This window comes from Pleurodeles waltl, chromosome 8 (genome assembly GCF_031143425.1).
Source record: "Pleurodeles waltl isolate 20211129_DDA chromosome 8, aPleWal1.hap1.20221129, whole genome shotgun sequence".
Taxonomy (NCBI): domain Eukaryota; kingdom Metazoa; phylum Chordata; class Amphibia; order Caudata; family Salamandridae; genus Pleurodeles; species Pleurodeles waltl.
This window is the reverse complement of record NC_090447.1, coordinates 1,388,704,684-1,388,724,913: the sequence shown is the minus strand read 5'-3', so window position 1 is coordinate 1,388,724,913 and position 20,230 is coordinate 1,388,704,684. Positions and strand designations below refer to the sequence as shown.

The window sequence follows — 20,230 nt, the reverse complement described above, 5'->3', positions numbered from 1 at the left end:
ACTATTTTGTTTTTTAAAATATTTGGGAATTAAATAAAATATTTTATCACTTGTGTATTTGTTTGATGAATGCTTGTTTCTGTATTTTTTGTGTATTGTTTTGCAGTTAACATCTTCAAAACTGCTTAGGCCGGGGACGCTGGCTTTGAGTAGTGACTCAGTGGGGTCTGGGCTCCAGTAATGAATAAATGGGGGTTCCCAGAAGTAAAGATGTTAAGAACCACTGATCTAAGGGAAGCATCAGCTTCATTTTGAGATACATCTATGTTGATGAAAAATAGACAACATGGCCATGTGTGAAATAAAATAAGAGGCTGTTCAGATTGCAGAAATTGTTTTTTTTTTATTATGTTTTGAAACATTTCCAAGCCTATATGCTTTCTTCCCATTTTAAGCTCGAGCATGTTATCACATTGGCTTTTCATTCCTGTTTAAGGTGAAGTAAACCTCTATAGATGGAATGTGCCTGAAAGATCGGGTCCAGGCAGCGACGATCCCAACTGTATAACCTGGGTTTATTATTCCACAGTGGAGTTTGTTAAGGTAATTTAGATATGCCTTATTCATCTTATTTACCCAATGCTGGGGATACATAGTAAATTGTCAGCTGCATGACTGGGCGACCATAGTCACCACTAAGCCCCTGTGACTGCCAGTTGAGACCTTCGGCATTTTATCTACTCAACCTGAGCTCCCAAGCTTCAGACCCTTTTTGTTTTCTTGACATCAGAGTTGAGTCAGGCTATTTTCATTGATGTAGTGATTTGACTGTTTAATTTCAATTTCAGGAACATTTGTTGTGTGTGTTGTCTAGTCTAGGCATGGCAGATTTTGTATTATAACACTTTCTTTGCTTTCAAACCTTTGTTGTAATGTCATTGTTTACATAGTGGTTTATGAGCAGCTTCTTCCATCATTAAATTCTCTAATTCATCTAAAACATTTCTGAGCTCACTATGTCTCATGTAAACAGCCAATGTTATGCTTTGTCTAACTCTAGCACCTGTTTCTCTGGGCCTTATTTGTTTGCATTATTCTGACAAAGTGAGTGATCGGAGCATGTGTTCTCCTCTAAGTAGTGCTTGCATAGCATCCCACTGTATATCCCACACCACATATACCTCTGAATGTTCATCAAAATAATGCTGGATACCATGTGTAATGGACCCTCTCAGGCCACTGCCTCAATGCTATTTTATATAATCTCCAACCCATAAGCCTGCGCTGGGGTGCTGCTGTGCAACCAATTTCCAATATGGTCAGACAGAATTTGGGTATTAATATCTACAGTCTTAACCCTTGGATCAGTCACTCTGAGTTTAAAAAGTTGATTGTCGGGGTTTAGGGAAGTTTATCAGCAGTGATTCTCTCTTGGCATTCCTTGCTCTTTTTCTAGCTGAATTGATCACATGTGGTGGATAATGTCAGTTACGCAGCTTCAGACTCAGGTTGTGTGCATGTGTGTTAAAATCAGTGGTCTCACTGCAGTTGCGTCTGAGACTCAAAAACTGCCTGTACGGTAGATTCATCCAGAGAGCACGAGAATGATGACTATCAAACAGGAGTAAACTATTCCTGTCCGAAGTCTTCTGAAAGACAGATGAATAGAGCGTTCCTTTTCTTAAGGTGATCCGGAGGTCTAAAAAAGAGACCCCTATGTTGGACATTTTGGCAGTAAAGTGAAGATGTTGATCAAGACCAATAATCCAAGCAATTAAATCAGGTACTTTCTCCTCATTGCCTCTCCAGATTTTCACTATAGCGTCAATATATCTATGCCACAACTTGATGTTGTGGGGAGACTACCAGGGTCTAGAATGTGGAGCTTCTCAAAGGCATGCGTGTACAAACAGGCCAAACGTTGAGCAAAAGTACTGCCCATCAATGTCCCTTGTATTTGGTGGTATAATTGGTTCTCAAATTCAAAGAAGTTTTCTTTGAGGGCTATTGTCACACAGTCCACCACAAAATTTGTGGGGGTATTATAATTTCAAGTGTCTAGGAGAAGCATATCTTCCCCCACAGACAGCGTAGCATCCTGAGGTATAGTGGTGTATAGAGCTTCAACATCTAGACAAATCAATACATCAGTCAATCCCTGTGAATTAATTTGGTCCAAAAGGATTAACACATCCTTAATGTCTTTCAAGAAGGTTGGATTGTGTTGTGCAATTGGTTGCAGAAAGTGATCACAAAATTTAGATAGAAGACAGATCCAATCCCTAACACTATAGGCTGGCCCGGTAGAGGTTTCTTTCCTTTGTGGATCTAAGATAAGCAGTAGAAATAGGGTGTTCGGGGTTCCTTACTATTCAGGAATTCAGCCTCTTGATGTGAAATCTACCCTGCCAATTCAGCTTCTACTGTCAATGTCCAGATAAGCTGTTGGAGAAGCTGAGTAGGATCCTTTTGGATCAGTTCATAGTAAGATGCATCACTCAAAAGTCTTAGACATTATTTTCTGTATGTCTCTGTGCCTTGGACCACTATAGTGTTATCTGCTAGTGATGTCAGTGCCATCCTTTCTGTGTTAGATAGATTCTTGAATGGATGTTTAGGTTGGAGATTCTGGATGTCATTCCTGACTGCCTTCTCAAATGTGAGGATCTCAGTAGGTACCATGCTTGAAGCATGTGTAAAGGTTGAGGGATTCTGTAGTCCAGTCTTCCCTGTCCTTGAAGTAGTTGGTTGGTCTTAGAAAAAGTAGTGTAATCGGATCTTCTTAAACGGAGCTGCCACCTCACAATTCAGCTCGAAATGGTCCTATTTGGGTGTAGGGCCAAACCCAAACCTTCATTTAGCACCTTTGGTTCAGTGGGGGTTAAAGGTCTCTTTGAAAGATTCACTATTAGATCTTCTGTGATGCTCTGCCTCAGCCCCTCGTCACCCTCTGTGGTTTCTGTGGTTCCCATTGCACATGTTGGCCTCTTCCTCTGTTTCTGCATCCATGCGATTCCCAAGGGGCCCATGTACCTGACCTAGGAGTGTAAGAATAACTCATGGGGGGACGCTCTCCTCTGCTTCAGCACAAATACATGGTCACTTTACCCCACGTCATGCATGAGTGTGACTTGTCATTTTTACATACACCTGAAACGTGTGTTTTTTGAGGGTGGAAAATGTGGCTACTAGTATTTTTTTTAAAATCTTCTCTCGTTTTAATGTGTTTGCTTAGGTCTGCATTCAGAAGTTTATTATTCTAACGTGAGATTTCAGTGATTTCTTACTTAGGCAATTGGAGTAGAGTTTTTTTTTTTTCTTTTTTCTTTTACTCTTAGTGAGGGTTAGGCACAACAACAGGTCCTGAAGAATCGCCACCTGATCCATTTGAGTGTATTAGGCGAGAAACATGTTGACCATGACTAGTAGTTCTGTAGTGTGGGGAATACCCACACACATTTCCATAATATCTAAATCTCTAATTAGAGTGGTAGACATACATTTAGTTGTTGGTAGAGAACCAGATCATTGTTTTCTGTACATCCCCCTTTTTTTGTTTTTAAACGTGGCAGGGGTGCCAGGTTGTATTAAAGGTAGTTTTCTTGGGCACCTTTAGCCAATTTTAGCAATTTTTCCAGCCCCTCGCACATCCACTCACTTCCAATATTCTTTTTTAAAAAGAACTCTGCAGAGAGCCCTCAAGTAGGGCAGGTCAGGCATTGCAGTGTCGGCCTGAGTAGGAGCGTGGCCCGATGATCATGCATGTCACTCAATGGTGAGTGAGGGCTACTCTTCCTTTAAGACTAACACATGTAGTGACTGAAAAGACCCCTACCATAATTGGTGGAATGGAGTCTGTTCTTTTGGAACAGTGCATCTTAATTCAGTTATGTATAATTCTCCCTAGGTTTATATCCCTAAAATGTCTTTGGGTATACCAGGTGATAGTTCAGGTGGCAACTTTACTATGTGACGATGTGGCATTTTGGGGTAGATGTATCAAAGAATTTTGCATTCGCAAACGGTGCGAATTGCAAAATTCGGCCGTTTGCGAATGCAAAATCACCTTTCTGTATGTAAGAAAGGCATTTGCAGTGCTATTTTAAGGAATCGCTAAAATAGCGATTCCTTAAAATTGCGACCCCATTTAGAGAATCGCAAATTGCGATTCTCTAAATAAGAAATCGCAAATAAGGAATCCTTATTTGCGATTTCTTAAGCACATGTATGAAGCAATTCCTTAATGCGAATTGGGCATTAAGGAATCGCTAATTACCACCAAGTTGAACTTGGTGGTAACCATGTGCAAAATATAAAAATGAATTAAAAATGCATTTTTAAATTGTACATGTAAAGCACACATGCCCTTTTGGCATGTGTGCACCTTACATGTCCTCAAAACATTTTTTGGGGTGCAGGAGAGAGGGGGCCTTAGGCCCCCAGCACCCTGGGGTTTTGCATTTCCAAAATTGCGATTTCTGGTTCAGAAATCGCAATTTTGGAAATGCAAAAAATTTGCAGATATTGGCCCACAGACCCATAGCTGCGAATGGGGCCGGTATCGCAATTTGCTATTCGGTAATAGCATTTGCGATTTTTAAGAAATCGCTATTACCGAATCATAAATGTGATACATGGCACTTTGCGAGTCGGAAATAGCGATTTCTTAAAAATCGCTATTTCCGAATCGCAAAGGGCTGTGATGATACATCTGGCCCTTACTGACTTAAAGTCATTTATACATGTGCTGTGTAATGGGACTATAAGAGCATAATTTGTGGCAATGGTCTGTGTTGTCTGCTGTTGAAAACTCAAATAAAAACAATTTTGGGAAAAAAAGGGCAGACGCCAAAATACTTCTCAGTTGAGAGGGCACATCTTGTGCCAGCGAAGCCACCGTTACCGGACGGACACACACCCAGTAATAATGCGCCTTAGAAACTTCTGAGACAGGAATGTAATTCTGCAGAATGCTAGGAAACATATCCCCTGCGTCCTGGGAGGCAGAGAAGTCACTCTTTACCCAGAATACACTACAGTGGTCCAGCGACAGAGGCACATTTGTGCTGCTCAAAAAAGTCCTCTGACAATTGAATGTGAAATACTCACTCATATTCTGTGCAAAGTTGAGGGTTGTCCATGGGGACAAGACACATTTGTTTTATTATGGGTTCAGGAGGCATGGACAGGGCTGGAACAGATGGGGTTATGGTCGAGCCCAACACGGTCAAAAAAACCTTGAGTGGCAACCAGCGCCCTCCAGAGGAGGGAAGAAAAGGAAGGCAGAGTAACTTCTGATTAAGGAACAAGCAAGAGAGGAATAGGAAAAAAACTTCTGGAGCTCAAAAAAAGTAAATCTGCCCTGGCTAATAACAAGTGGAGAGCGCCGGCTTCGGAAGAAGACAGTAGCAGCTCTGAGCGCACCGAAGCCGACCCCAATACAGAGGAAGAAATTTTGCCAAAGCTCACTCCGATGTCTGCTTAGATCTCAGATAGCAAATTCTAACAAGACTGAAAGATGGAACATAGTGGAGCTCAGTCCCGGCCAGACTGACCAAGACCTAACCTGAAGAGGGACAGATGTTTGCGTATTATGGTGAGGTCATAGACAGACCCTGAGGTCCCCGGATGGCGGGGTTTTTGTGCAAGTAAGTGGGAGACACTTATTGACTGGAACATTGAGATATCTTGACTATAATCTGTAGCTCATGCGAGAGCCACTGTTGCGCCCCAGCCAAATGGTGACAGGAAGTTCACATGTTATTTATAGTTTGGGGCTTAAAAGCCATGAATTGGTGGGGGGGATGGTCAGTTGTAAGATCATGGCATGGTAAGGCAGGGAGGAGTGTATTTCAGGGGGTAGTTTATAGAGCATCGGAGTGTCAGTCAGGGCAAGCAATGGGTGGGATCAATTCACACATGCATGATATGCAATCTAGATTGGACTATTTCTGCACCACAGGGGACACATTATATATCTTTTCTAAAGGGAAAAAACTGAGCACAGGGTTAAGCTATCACTCTCCAATAAGTACCACTGAGGGTCCAAATGGACCTTGGGAATGGAGGATGGAGGCATGGGGTCTTGCCAACAAGCAGGAACTCCGAAGATTAGACAACGCTACCAAGTTTTATAAAGGAACTGTCCAAAGCCAAATTACATTATGGGAGGCATACAAGGCCACGATAAGGGGAGGTATTGCGGGAGAAGTAAGAGACAAAAGGTAACGCCTTAGTTGATTGACAGACCTGGAAGGACAGCTAATGCAGCTCGAAAGGGAATATGCAATCACACCCATGCCCCAGTTGAAAAGGGATTTAGACATCACTATGGAGAATTCTGACTGTTTGCCCGGAACAAGGTAAAAGCTGAATACCTTGCTAGGGAAAAGCGCATTTATGAGACAGGGGACAAGGCAGGCAAACAATTGGCATGGATAGGGAGTAAGGAGAGGGAGGCTCCTTTGCATGAGGGAGGTCATGCTGGATTCGGGGGAAAGAGTGATGGGTAGCAAGCGAGTGGCCGAAGCATTTGCAGATTATATGGAATAATTGCTAAATCCCAGACCCCAGATGAAGTGCTGGATTTTGTTAATGATTGGACAATGAGTTGCCTAAGGTCAAAACAGAGAAGAGATGAGGAAGGCGATAGAACAGTGGAGGAGATGGCAATGGGACACATGCAAACAGGGAGGCCCGGGATCTAATGGGTTACCTATGGAGCTCCATAAACTGTCCAGGAGGATTGTGACCCCTCTACACGCTGCTTACGTAGAGATGTTTAAAGTGCAGGAACTATCTGAGGCTCAGGGAACAGCAATTGTGGTCCTGATACCCGAGGCAGGAAAACCCAGAAATAGATGGGAGTTGTACAGACCCATATCATTTCTGAATGCTGACACTAAGATGTTGTACATTTCTGCTACTAGGTTGCAAGAGGTGATCAATGACCTAGTGCATCCAGACCAAAATGGATTTCTATCTGGTCAATTGAATAAACGGATTCTATGGAGACTGCATAATAACATTGCAGAGGTGGAAAGATTGGGTGATCCGTGGGTGATTGTGTCGATGGATGTCAATAAGGCATTTAACTCAGAGTGGCCCTACCTGTTTGGACTTTTACCAATAATGGGGTTTGGACCCACCTGCATTCGATGGTTAAAACTGGAATACTAAAAACCCAGAGCTAGAGTGAAACTTAATGGACCAATATCCAGGGATTTCCGGTGAAGAGGGGCACTAGATATGGTTGTCCATTGTCGCCCATGTTATTCATGCAGGCAGTATAGAGGTGCTGACGGTGTGGGTGCGCTTAGATGCCCAGGTGTGGGGATAGAGAGGCAATACAGGTTGGGAGGCACATATTTCTTTATACGCAGATGATATCTTGCTATACCTGATGCATCTGGAACAATCACTGGCTTAATATCGATTGGGAGACAGCTTTAAGACATTTGGTAGATATTCTGGCTTCCAGGTTAACTGAGATAAACCCCTGTTGGATCCAGTGGGCAGCTGGGATCAGAGGAGGATAATGCCTCTTCCGCTGCAAGTGGAGCTCCAAAAATTTGAATTCTTAGGGATTTGGATTACCAAGACTGGGGCTGCCACTTTGAGGATAACCTGATGCATATGATACAGAGACTGGTGGGGGATGTATGACACTGGCATACACTGCCAGTGTCCATTACGGGCCAGGCGGCCATGTTTATAATGATAGCACTACCCCGGCTTGTCTGTGTACTTCAGAATTGCCCACATAAGATGCCAGATGCTTTCTTCACTGGGGTGGACGCACTGGTCAGGACGCTGTTGCAGGCAGGGGGACAACATAGGATAACCATGAAAGTCCTTCAGCGCAGTAAATATGAGGGCAGCATACTGCCCTACTGAATAAACAGAGTATTGCGAGGTGGCACAGGTTGGAGTAGTTAATGATTGTGCCTGCTTGGAGTGGGAAGACCTGGCGTTCCATCTGGACAGGAAGGGGATGGGAGACAAAAGTTTCCTGCATGCTTTATATGGGGGGGGAGAACTGACACAGGCAGGACCAGTAAGAAGGATGGTGACAGTCTCTTGGTGTAAATTACACAGAGAAATGAAGTGGGAGAAAAGGCTGACCCCTAGATCACCACTGTGGGAAGGCACTAGGTTTCACACGGTGTCCGTGAGGGGGTTCTATGGGATGGGATGACATCAGGCTTTTCACACTGGTGGATGTCTGGGACGTGAATTGCATAGTACTGTTTCAATATCTACAGAAGGAATATGAGAGGCCAGGAACACAGTGGTTGAGATATAAGCATCTGAGACTTGCCCTTCTGGAAAATGCATTCCTAAGGAAGAGGAAATATAGGAAGACTCCCCTTTGAGGGCAGATTGCTAGATTGCCGCATAGAGAAAAAACTAGTCTTTCTCACACATGGCACAATTATGAGAAACACTCAGACATACATGGCACAGGGATGCTGGGAGCAAGACATGGGGGAAAGAAACATAGGACTGGCAGACGGCACTTGGCTTACCCGCGGCAGTTGGGATAAAGATGAGTTACCATCTAATACAACTTAAACTTGTTCAAAGGACATACTACATAAGGGTTTCTCTCTATAAGATATGGAGAGCGGAGCTGTTAGAAATGGTGTCTCTAGTTGGCAGTCGGTATGCACCCTGTCCATGTAGGGACCCTCACTCTAGTCAGGATAAGGGAGCTAGTCACTCAGATAACCCCTGCTCACCCCCTTGGTAGCTTGGCACGAGCAGTCAGACTTATCTCAGAAGCAATGTGTAACATAACACACAGTAATACAGTGAAAACACTACAAAAGGACACCACACCAGTTTTAGAAAAATAGGCAATATTTATCTATATAAAACAAGACCAAATACGGCAAACATCCAACATACAATAAATAAGATAAAAACTTTGTAAGAATTACTTAAAAAGACAGTTCCTTGAAGTCAATAGCTCGGCGTGGGGCCATCCCGGCATCGTGAACAACAGATCCAACAGTTCAGGCCGGCTGTGGTGTCGTGGGCCAGCTACGGTGTCAGAAAGACCCGCAAACAGTACCTTGCAAATGTAGGGCGTCTTGATCCTCACAATGAGGTCTGGAGAGCGGCGTTGCTGGTGTCAGTTCCGCAGATCGGTACGGGGGTCGTCGGGCCCTTGAAGTCACACTCATAGATCGAACTCCAGGCTGATGAAGTCAGGAGCGCTGGCGTGGATGGCGTCGGGGCTGCGGTGGGAAGCGGGAAAATGCGATGTGGAGTGCCCACAGGTCACAGTGCAGGCAGCGGCTCAGTGATGATGTCCTGTGGCATCAGTGAGACCAGGGCTGCGGTGTGAAGCGGGGTGGTGCGATGTGCGATGTCCCCAGGTCATGGTGCAGGCAGCTGCATCGCCGCTGCTGAAGAGTTGTCATCGGTAGGCCCAAGTCGGCGGTGCAGCACAGGGATGGGCTCTGTGCACCGTCCACAGGTCACAGTACAGACAAGAATGCCTGGTGATGAAACTCGAGTCCATGGCTGCTGGTGTCAATGGACCGGGGCTGCGGTGCGGGACGAGACAGTGCTTAGTGTACCTCATGAGTGGTGTCCATAGGCCACAGTGCAGGTAGCGATGCCGCTGTCAGCAGGAGCGGCTGCATCAGGGATGCCCAGGCTGCGGTGTGAGCAAGGCGATGCCGGAGTGCGGGGCCCACAGGTCACGGTGCAAGCAGCGGCTCGGTGGCAGTGTCAGATGGCAGCATCGGTGAGACCAGGGTTGCGGTGGGAAGTGGGCAGTGCAGCTCCGTGCGGCATTGGCAGGTCACGGTGCAGGCCAGCGCCATTGTTGGCGGTGACACTGTGGTTTTTCTTTTTAAACAGCATAAAACACAGTTACCAGTGCTGTAGGCAGATGAAACTGAAGTCTTTGATATCCCTGAGGCTTCCAACAGGAGGCAAGCTCTACTTCAAGCCCTTGGAGAACTTTTTCAAGCAGGATACAAAGCAAAGTTCACTCTTTGCTCTCTTAAGGCAGAAGCAGCAACTGCAGGCCAACCCAGCAAAGCACACGCAGCAAAGGGGCAGTGCTTCTCCTCCAGCTCTTCAGCTCTTCTCATTGGCAGAGGTTACTCTTGATCCAGAAAGATTGTAAAAGTCTGGGGTTTTGGGTCCGCTAATTATACCCAGTTCTGCCTTTAAAGCAGACAAACGTCAAAGGAAAGCCTTGCTTGTTGACACGATCCTGCCTTACCCAGGCCTGGCCCCAGACACACACCAGGGGGTCAGAGGATGCATTGTGTGAGGGCAGGCACAGCCAGGAGACATGGGTATGGGGAGACATGCCAAAAAGCTGCCAGGTATAATAGGCGCACTCCGTGTTTTCAAGGTTGTGGCTTGGAGGGCACTCTATTACACACCTTGTGGACCTGTCCTAAACTGAGTCCCGTCTGGGAGGAAGTGTGCAAGTTGCTGGAGGATGCAACTGGGATCCCCCTGGAACTGCAGTCCTGGTGTGCTTTGTTAGCTCTATGAGATACCTTGGACTTCATGAGAAGTCAGAAAACATGGTTAACATGGGATCCATGGTTCCCAAGCAGGACATAGCTAAAACATGGGGTGATGGGTTTCCTCCCCAATATAGGAACTGGGACGTTGGCATGGAGCACTGCAGGTTTTTGGAAAAAGAGATATACAAAGGGAGGGAATGCATGCAGAAATTTAGAAAATGTGGGATGCATCAGAAGCATTCTGCATGTAGCAGAGGGATGGTACAAATGGATGAGGAAAGTTCTGCAGGTATAAAATCAGAAAATATACAAAGTGTTGTATTAAGGGGATCAAGGGGGATGAACATGGTGCAGGATGTCCCCAAGGCTCAGCAGTCTGGGACTCGGTCGTGCCAAGGGATTGTACATAACTGGGTAGTAGTCCCGAAGAAAAGAGCCACTGCATGACTTGGATTTGGACTATTGCCATACCCTAAAATAGAGGTTGATACTATTGGAGATTATGCCATCTATTTGCCAGGTGTTTTCATGACCGGTGTAACAATAGCAGTTGTATTGCCTTGTTACTTATTGATACTCTGTAGTGGATGCCAAATTATTCAATAAAATAATAAAATGTATTTTTTTAAAAACTATTGCACTTTTCAACAACTGCTCCCCTGTGAAATAAACTTTCCACGCCTGAAAAAAAAGTTAATCTTGGAGCAGACTCTGTGTAAAATAAATAAAAAGTTCATTATGTTCAACTCATGTTTAATTTTCCATATATCTATTTAGGTGTGTATTCCTTGAGACCGAGCAGAAGAAGGGTTTTCATTTCCAAACTCAATATCAGAGCTATCTCAGCACGTCTGTAGAGTAACATTATATCGACATTACATGATCGAAGCTGCATTAGATGGAAATATATATTGGTATTAAATGTTTCTCAGTTATCATTTGTTTCATTGATGGAAAACTGCATTAAACACTGGTCACCAAGGTTTCCTTCATCTCCAAGTACCCTCCCGTCTCTGCCACTGTGCATTGCTTCTAGTATTAATGGTAAGTCACATCTAATCATAATAGATGTCCCTTTGGTATTTCTCAGGACATTAAGATGCAACTGAGTACAGAACTAAGGGCCAGATGTAGCAAGGTCCGAATTTGCGATTCGGAAATTGCAAGTCGGTGCGACTCGCAATTTCCGAATCGCAAATTCGGATGCAGAACGGTGTCTCAGACACAGTCTGCGACTCGCTATGGGGTCGCAAAGACCCACCTCATAAATATTAATGAGGTGGGTCGCATTTTGCGACCCCATAGCGAGCCCCTGCACTCACAGGGATGGTGGCCTGCTGAAGTCAGCAGACCTCCATGTCTGTGACTGCTTTTTCAATAAAGCAGTTTTTTTTATTTATTTTGCAGCCCGTTTTCCTTAAAGGAAAACGAGTTGCAAAATAAAAAAAATTACGAAACCATTTGGTTTCGTTTTTTCAGTGTAGGCAGTGGTCCATTGGACCACTGCCAGCTCTGAAAAAACCTTTTTGCCCACATTCACAAAGGGGAAGGGGTCCCATGGGGACCCCTTCCCTTTTGCGAATGAGTTACCACCAGTGTGACACTGGTGGTAACAGCGAATTGCTTTGCGACTGCATTCGCGGACACAAAGCAATTCTGCATTGCGATGCGAGTCGCAAATAGTAAGGGAACACCCCTTCCTATTTGCGAGTCGCATTCACAATTTGCGAGTCGGTACCGACTCGCAAATTGTGAATGTGCATCGCAGAAGGCTGTTTGCATGGCGCAAACTGCGATTTTCGCAGTTTGCACCATGCAAACGGCTTCCTACATCTGGCCCTAAAAGTATTTCATCCATGGTCTGTCCGCACTCTCGAAGGGAGTTTTCTGGAGCTTGACTCAGGTGTATACTTGAGAGTGAGGCCAATGTGCACATTGAAGAATACCACAGTAACTACTACAATCGCTATTCATCTCAACACAGTCTTCTTTTTTTTTAAACTTTATTTGATTTCTGACATGAATAGGAATAGCAATGTTGCTACAGAAAAGCAGCATTTTTCAGTTTTCAAACCTCATTATCGGACATTATCTTTTATGTTTTCTCGTTTGTGCCTTCAGCACTGCACACAGTTACAGAGGCTAAGCATTTCCAAACCATTAGTGCCAGTGAATGTGCATCATCATCATCATCTTCCAACAGCATCACCCTTATCACAAGAGTAATACCTCCTGAGTTTCCTTTTTGTTACCATGTGGTTGCATAGTGGCTTCCAAATGCTCCTAGATCATGCTGTCATTGGAACCAGTGCTAATTCTCCTTCTGATCTTTGCAGTATACACAGTACCCTAGCCACACTGCAATCATTAGGAATGGGCCCACTCCTTTTGACTAGCAGCAGAGACAATGATGCATTGTGTTTTCATCCAATAACATCAGGAGTGGTGATGGTGGTATCCTCTTCACCATCATTTCTGGCAACATATAAAAGATTACGTGGTAGTCCTTAGAAAAAGAAGACGAAACAGGATCCAGAAGATGAGTTTGTTCATATGGAGAGAGCCCTCCTCACACAGCTTCATCCACAGCAGCTCCAGCAGAAACAAGCATTTGCAACGCAATGGGTCTCATGTTTACTCGAGTTAAAGCTATTAGTGTTGTAAACTCCTAACCAGACTTTTCTTGCCACATAAACTGAAAAGTAAATCAGTTTCACATAAGCGAGCCGATGGCCGCCATGGGCACAAAGCAAACACACAAAAGGAAACAGAAGTTCTCCTCGCAGTGAAATTGAACTGGCAAAAGTGCAAATATCTATGTAACAGGGTCGATGTCATGCAAAGTGCTTGACTACTGCCCAGCAAGATCACGCTGCCTGTGAAATAAAGAGGAAAAAATAGTGCAGAAACCATACAGAAAATATGGAGCCTGGTATGTTTTCAGTAATTGGCCAGTGAGTTAGAGGCAGGCTGAACACCATAAAAGGCATGACATATGCATGCCTTTCACTAATTAAATCAAGCTATTTTTAAAAGGCAAGTCCACGAACCAACCAAACTGATGGGCTTGACATGGGCGTGGTTAACAGCCCACAGAGAGATTAGACCAGGGACAGCACGCTTTGTGCATTTATGGATTCATGATGTACATATTGAGGGGCCCAGGTCCATTCTGCATCCTTCAGCTGTTCCCGAGCTCCGTCTCTCACTTAGATCTCAGTGGGGTCAGTGGCTTGATTTTGGCCTCTCTAAATATGCAATTGTGATGAAGTGAGTGCATCTGTCTGTGGCTCTCTTCTGTCTTCCCCCCCAACACAGACGCTATAGCTCCTGTCAGAGCAGCGTGAGTCAGGAACTGATCTTTGAGAAGGTCATATGTTTGGAGCAAAGCTTGAAAGAACAAGAGGACTCAGATCACCTACTGTGGTGATTCCCTCTGTAGGTCTAGGGAGTCGTGTTCACTCATCTTGCACCCACCGCATGCAGTGTTGATAGTGCATAATGGTTTCAATAATATACAAAATGTGCCTGTGCTGCCACAAAACAGTTAATTGTTCAGTACCACAAATCCGCCATGGTCACTGTGGAGGGACATTATCTCCCAGTGTAACCTTGGCTGTTTACCCACCCAGATATGTTTTATTGGTAGTGTGTGGACAGTCAAAAAAGCCTTGGTCGAAAGAACTGGAACACTTATAAATACATATCATCTAGGTAAGCCCACCCCCTTGAAAACACAGATCCTACTAGCCAAAGGCAAGGGGAGCTGTAGCCATCTTTCTGAGTTTTCAGCTTTGTCGGCATCTGGTCATAGTTTTCACAGAGGGTCTCCTCCATTTCCTGGTGAACATGCACCCCCAAATATTGAATTTGTGTTACGTGCCACCTTCCAGAATATGCAGACAACCTCAAAAGTGGCTTTTGTCAACAACATTAGCTTGGATCTGCTCCAGTTTATCCGTAGCTCAGACTTCTCCCCAAATTCATTATCCTCTTAGAAGCTAGATTTTTGCTCTTTTTGTCCTACATATAGCAATGTGTCATCAGCATACGGTAACACCAAAATCCTCTGAATACCAAACTGCATATCGCTGCTTACATAGCATTCCCTCAGGATACACGCAAGGGGCTCCAAGCCAATTGTGAAGAGCAACAGCGACTGAGGATATCCCTTCAGGTTCCCCTGGAAATAGATATTTCAGCTCACAGCTGCCCATTTACCTTCGCTCGGGGCAGGGGCTTAGTGTATAGTAATTCAACCCACCAAAAAATGCTCTCCCATAATACTGTCATCTCAGGTACCTTAATCAGGTCTGCCTGCTCCAAAGAATCAAATGTTTTTCCGCTTTCCATACAAAGCAGTATATCCATCTTATGCATCCACGCATCCTATGTCACCTACCAATAGTCAATCCAGGATGCATCATTAGGCCCTATAGAGAAACATTTTTTCCCTATGCAACCTCGTGTCTACTCAAAAAAAAAAAGAAATGCATTTCTGGCTTTTCTTCCATCATTGACATACCAAATCATCATCATAGCTTTATTTTCATCACAAAGACCATAAAAGTACAAACAAACATAAAATCATTGCAATAGTGTACACATAAAGAAACATAGTTCAAAGGCCAGTAAAACATATTTCATATATCTAACTTGAATAATACTTCAACAAAGTTGCTTGGAACTATAAATAGAGACTCTGAGATTAAAATCAATTATAAAAATCCAGTCATGCATACGCTGATCTAATTAACAAGTCAGTTGCTGCACTTAATGACTATTGTTGTTTCAGAAGACACTACTAATCTTGCCTTGATACGTTTAGATTAAATTATGAGGTGGGGGGGGACTCAAGTGCTTGTGCCACTCTCCTTTTAGACTGTGAAGGCCCAATTTCATGTCTACACTGCAAACGCAGGCTACACCCTTGAACAGTAAAGCTAGGAGCATGCCGTATTTGGTTTATAACCTGTGTAAATTTAAAGCCGCCTTGATTAATGTACGCTCATTACATAAACATGTACTACACATCCATAACCTGTTAGAAATTAGTAGATTAGACACCTTATTTCTCACAGAAACCTGGAGGCAGGAGGGCTTTTGCCCCGATTTGCATTAGCACTCCCTGAAAACTGCACGGGTGTTCTCGCGGATAGGGTGGGCAAGAAGAGGGTGTGGGGGGGAGGGGTATAGCCATTGTGTGCAGCAAAGTTTTTAAATACCATACGTTTGTGATAGATGAGCTGAAGGGAGCAGAAGCTCTCGGCTTTAGTGCCGCACCTTGTGCCAAATGTTTCTTCTCTGGTGTTTTATTATGTCGCCCCTCAGGGCACACAGGAGACTTTGGGGGTCATTCTGACCCCGGCGGTCTCAGACCGCCGGGGCCAGGGTCGGCGGGAGCACCGCCGACAGACCAGCGGTGCCCCGCAGGGCATTCTGACCGCGGCGCTTTGGCCGCGGTCAGTGCAGGAAAACCGGCGGGAGACCGCTGCCCGTCAGAATCCTCCAAGGCGGCGCAGCATGCTGCGCCGCCTTGGGGATTCTGACACCCCCTACCGCCATCCTGTTCCTGGCGGTTCGCCCGCCAGGAACAGGATGGCGGTAGGGGGTGTCGCGGGGCCCCTGGGGGCCCCTGCAGTGCCCATGCCAATGGCATGGGCACTGCAGGGGCCCCCGTAAGAGGGCCCCGCTTGTATTTCACTGTCTGCATAGCAGACAGTGAAATACGCGACGGGTGCAGTAGCACCCGTCGCACCTTCCCACTCCGCCGGCTCGATTACGAGCCGGCTTCATGGTGGGAAGGTCGTTTTCCCCTGGGCTGGCGGGCGGCCTTTTGAAGGCCGCCCGCCAGCCCAGGGGAAAACTCAAAATACCCGCCGCGGTCTTCCGACCGCGGTACGGTATTTTGGCGGCTCCCGCCGGGCGCGCGGTGACCGCGCCCGGCGGGAGTCAGAATGACCCCCTTTATCTCATCTCTAGGTCGGGCCATTGACTGTAAATGCATTAGCTATGCTAACTTTAGAGTACTGGGCGAATTTCACATATATTTGGACAAGGTGAAAGATCCACTGTCCAGTCACTTTTATAAAGCACTAGCAAAACTTAACCATACACGGTCACACAGGCCCTACGCACAAGGCAGGGCATGCCAGGACATGCCATAGATGGTATCCTGTCTAACATTTCTGTACAGTGGGAGAGCCCAGACCAGGTGGTATGGTCTGATCATATTAAACCCCCTTTTTCCTGGCCTCTCCCAGTATCTACGGAAAGCAGAGTAAATCTTCAGGATCTAAAGAAAAGACCATGGAATGGAATAATCTATCAATCCCGATCTTCAGAGAATCCTGAGGGCTTCTGAACCAGAGCCCTCAGGCACTGTTGCTTTGGATGACAGGACTATTAACAAATGGCTGATGAAGGCAGCCAACACAGTGGCTCCCATTATGACCTCTTGTATGGGCTCTACGGCCCATTCCACTCGCTGGTTTTCTCAGGAACTTGCCCTTGCAAGAATAGTGTGTGTACAAAAAAACTAGAGCGCTGGGCTACACCACTGTAGGGAGGTCGACAAGGAGCGTTACAAACAGACCCTCAAATCTTATCACAAAAACATAGTGAACCCACAGCGCTTTCTATTCACAATTCATCAAAGAGGACGACAATAATGGGAAAGACATTTTTAAGATCATAACAAGATTCGTGGATCCATAGGCAATGGCCCCACCTCTTGAGACCAATCAGAAACTCTGCACAAGACCTAGTGACTTTTTTGATGGCAAGACCATCAAAATGCAGGCCAACGTGTTGTCCCTGAAAAATTTGGACCCAGACACAAGGTCTAAAGATATATTGGGACCAACAGCAAAAAGTAATTTGGTGCTATTTCAACATTCCACTGTAGAGGAACTGAAGGCCCAATTCTCAAACTCTAGTTTTGGGTCCCCCTATGGCTCATTTCCCCTGTATATTTTGAAAGTAATTGCAGACGCTATTGCCCCATCTTACCACAGGCAATTTTCAGCTTCTCGTTAATCTGGTGTAGTATTAGACTCATGAAAGAGGGCAAATGTAATCCTTCTACTTAAGAAGACCAATGCTGAGCTTTAAGTTCTAGCTAACTTCTGACTGGTTTCACTTTTACCAGCCTCTGCCAAGATTCTGGAAACGATGGAGACTGCTTATGTTTTTTTTTTTTTTTTTTTTTCAGCAGAAGGCAGTCTCTTCCACCCTCCTCAGCCTGGGTTTAGGGCACAACATAGCACCCAGACGGCACTACTGGAGATCTCAGAATTCATCAAAGCAGTTCTGGATTCAGGATTCAATGTAGCGTTGGTGCTGTTAGTTTGACATGGTGGACCACAATATCATGCTATACAGGTTAGAGTCCTTGAGGGTGAATAGATCAGCCTTGGGCTGCCTGGGCTCCTTTTTGAGAAAAAGAGATCAGGTAGTTTGGATGAATTACTGTCCTCTAGAGCAAAACCTTTGAAATGAGGGGTCCCTCAGGTCTTCTCCCTGAGCCACAATCTTTATAATATTTATATGACCCCACTGCTTTTTTGGTTGTGTCTTTCAGTATTAAGTATTAATATTACAGTTATTGCTCACATACAAAGGAGAAACAGTTAGGGCCAAACATATTTTCACTCTGCATGAAGGGACTACTGGGCTGGTTTAGAACCAACCAGGTGCAATGCAACCCTGAAAAAACACAGATCTTGTTGTTTGGGACCTTCCAGGGCGGGCAGGAGCCTGGCCCAGTAGTAACTCCCCTCCGCCTCCCCTGACGGAGGTAACAAGAACTCTGGGCATTTTGTGTGATACACGACTTTCCTTAAAGTCCAGATTGCAGTGGTATACACAACTTTCTTTTAAAGCCCAGATTGCCGTGGTCGTAAAATCCTGCATCTGGATCCTATGAATGCTCGGGAAATTGCTGAACTGTATTCCACATGAACTGCAGATTACAATGGTCAGGGCTCTGATTCTATCAAGGCTGGACTACGTCAATGTTCTGTACCTGGGAATCCTAGATTATCTAATGCAACAACTGCAAGTTGTACAGAACATGGCAGTCTGTGTTCTCTATAAGCTACACAAACAGTGCCATGACTTTCATTTTTGAGAGGACCTCTATTGGTTACCAGTCTGTAAGCGTACTATGTTTAAAGGGCCTACAGTGACTCATTAAGCCCTTCACAATACCAGGCCCAGTTACTTGAAGGAGAGGGTTAGGGAGTACATACCTGCGAAGACATTTAGCTCCAGTAGTGCTTACCTGTTATCAGTCCCCCATTTGAGGAAAAAACACGGGGGGATGAGGGGGTGCTCCTTCTTCATGGTTCTGGCAGCAATGGTGCGGAACCAGATGCCAATCCGTCTGACATCCATTACAGATGAAGTAACTTTTCAAAAACCTTTGAACTTACTTATTTAAACTTTAATAGAATGGCTTTTACCTGATTGTTCATTCACTCTTCCGTCTGTTCTTTTATGTCAAGCGTCGGGACACTTACCAAGTAGCCATGTGCTATATAAAAGCTAATTATTCATTCAATGCATCATATCTCCTGAAAAAGACCAATGTCGTGGGCTTATATACACCCACCCAGTCTGGTTCAGCTAGCATTTTACTAATCCTGGCTACATTCCATGAGTATATTATTTTAGCTTGAGGGACCTTCAGTATGCTCACCTAAATAACCTAAAATGAGCGTTTCATCCGGCTTGGTTCTAGTGGGGACTTCAGGTTTATTCCCCCAATTGCTTTCATACTGTTTACTTCTTAAAAGGGGGGGTGTCACCCTTACTGCCTTCCATTGAGCCAGGGAACCTTTGTCTATGTCAGAAGAGGGCATATTGCGGCCATATACTTGGAAACCTCCAATTCCCCCTTACAAGTGTTCCTTCCCTCTGTAGTTTTGGGTGAGCACAATCTTCCCAGTCATTTAGGGTCATTGGATTCCCTTTTGTCAGGGCTGACTCCATTTGCTAATTTAGGTTAGACTTCTGAATCGACATACGATCTATACCTGATCGAAATTTCAGAGTTCGTAATAAATATTGAACGTACATCAATTGCCATCAGGCCTGCCACCAGGTCATTGTGTACAAGGAATATCTTCACCCCATCAATGAGTGAGTTCAGTCCTCTTGGCACTTGTTATATCCCTCACGATTATACAATAGCAATGCCAAGCCTCCCAAAACCAGAATATAGCTTTATTTATTAGAGTCCTGATCTAAAGTGGCAGTGGCCAACTTTGGGACCTGCTACAGTTTGTTTAGGTATGACCCACACTCCACCTATCTGGTGGGGTTGTTTTTTGAGTGCCCTTTCACATGATTTCTAGAGACAATTCCCTCACTTCAATTGGATTTTGAGCAGAAAGTGTTAAAATAGAAGGTTTTCAGGATATGTTCTTGGGTTGCTATGAAGTAGGGTGCTGTAGGCCCAATGTACTTAATCCTGCCATTTTTCTCCACGTTTTCTCCACGTTTTACTCTGTAACTTTTTCCTGCGATGTCAGATCTTTTAAGGCTATATACCATTACGTCTGCTGGACTCTTCTGGTTGCGGTAATATATAGGGCTTGCAGGTTCATCAAGAACCCTAGGTACCCAGATCCAATAAATGAGCTGCACCTTGCAGTGGGTTTTCATTCTATACCAGGTATACAGCAATTCATTTGCTGAAATATAAAGAGTAAAAATAGGTATCAAGAAAACCTTTTGTATGTCCAAAATGGACACAAGATAAGGTGTTGAGAAGCAGCGGTTATTTG

The 20,230-nt window shown here is 44.8% G+C and overlaps 1 protein-coding gene across 1 annotated transcript in view; it reads left to right on the top strand.

The window, feature by feature from the left end:
• Nucleotides 1-20,230, top strand: part of HEPHL1 (hephaestin like 1) — a 420,608-nt gene that overhangs the window by 306,263 nt on the left and 94,115 nt on the right. The window contains exon 15 of the mRNA XM_069202431.1: nt 437-543. Coding sequence (XP_069058532.1) covers nt 437-543 — 107 coding nt within the window. The remainder of the gene's footprint in view (nt 1-436; nt 544-20,230) is intronic.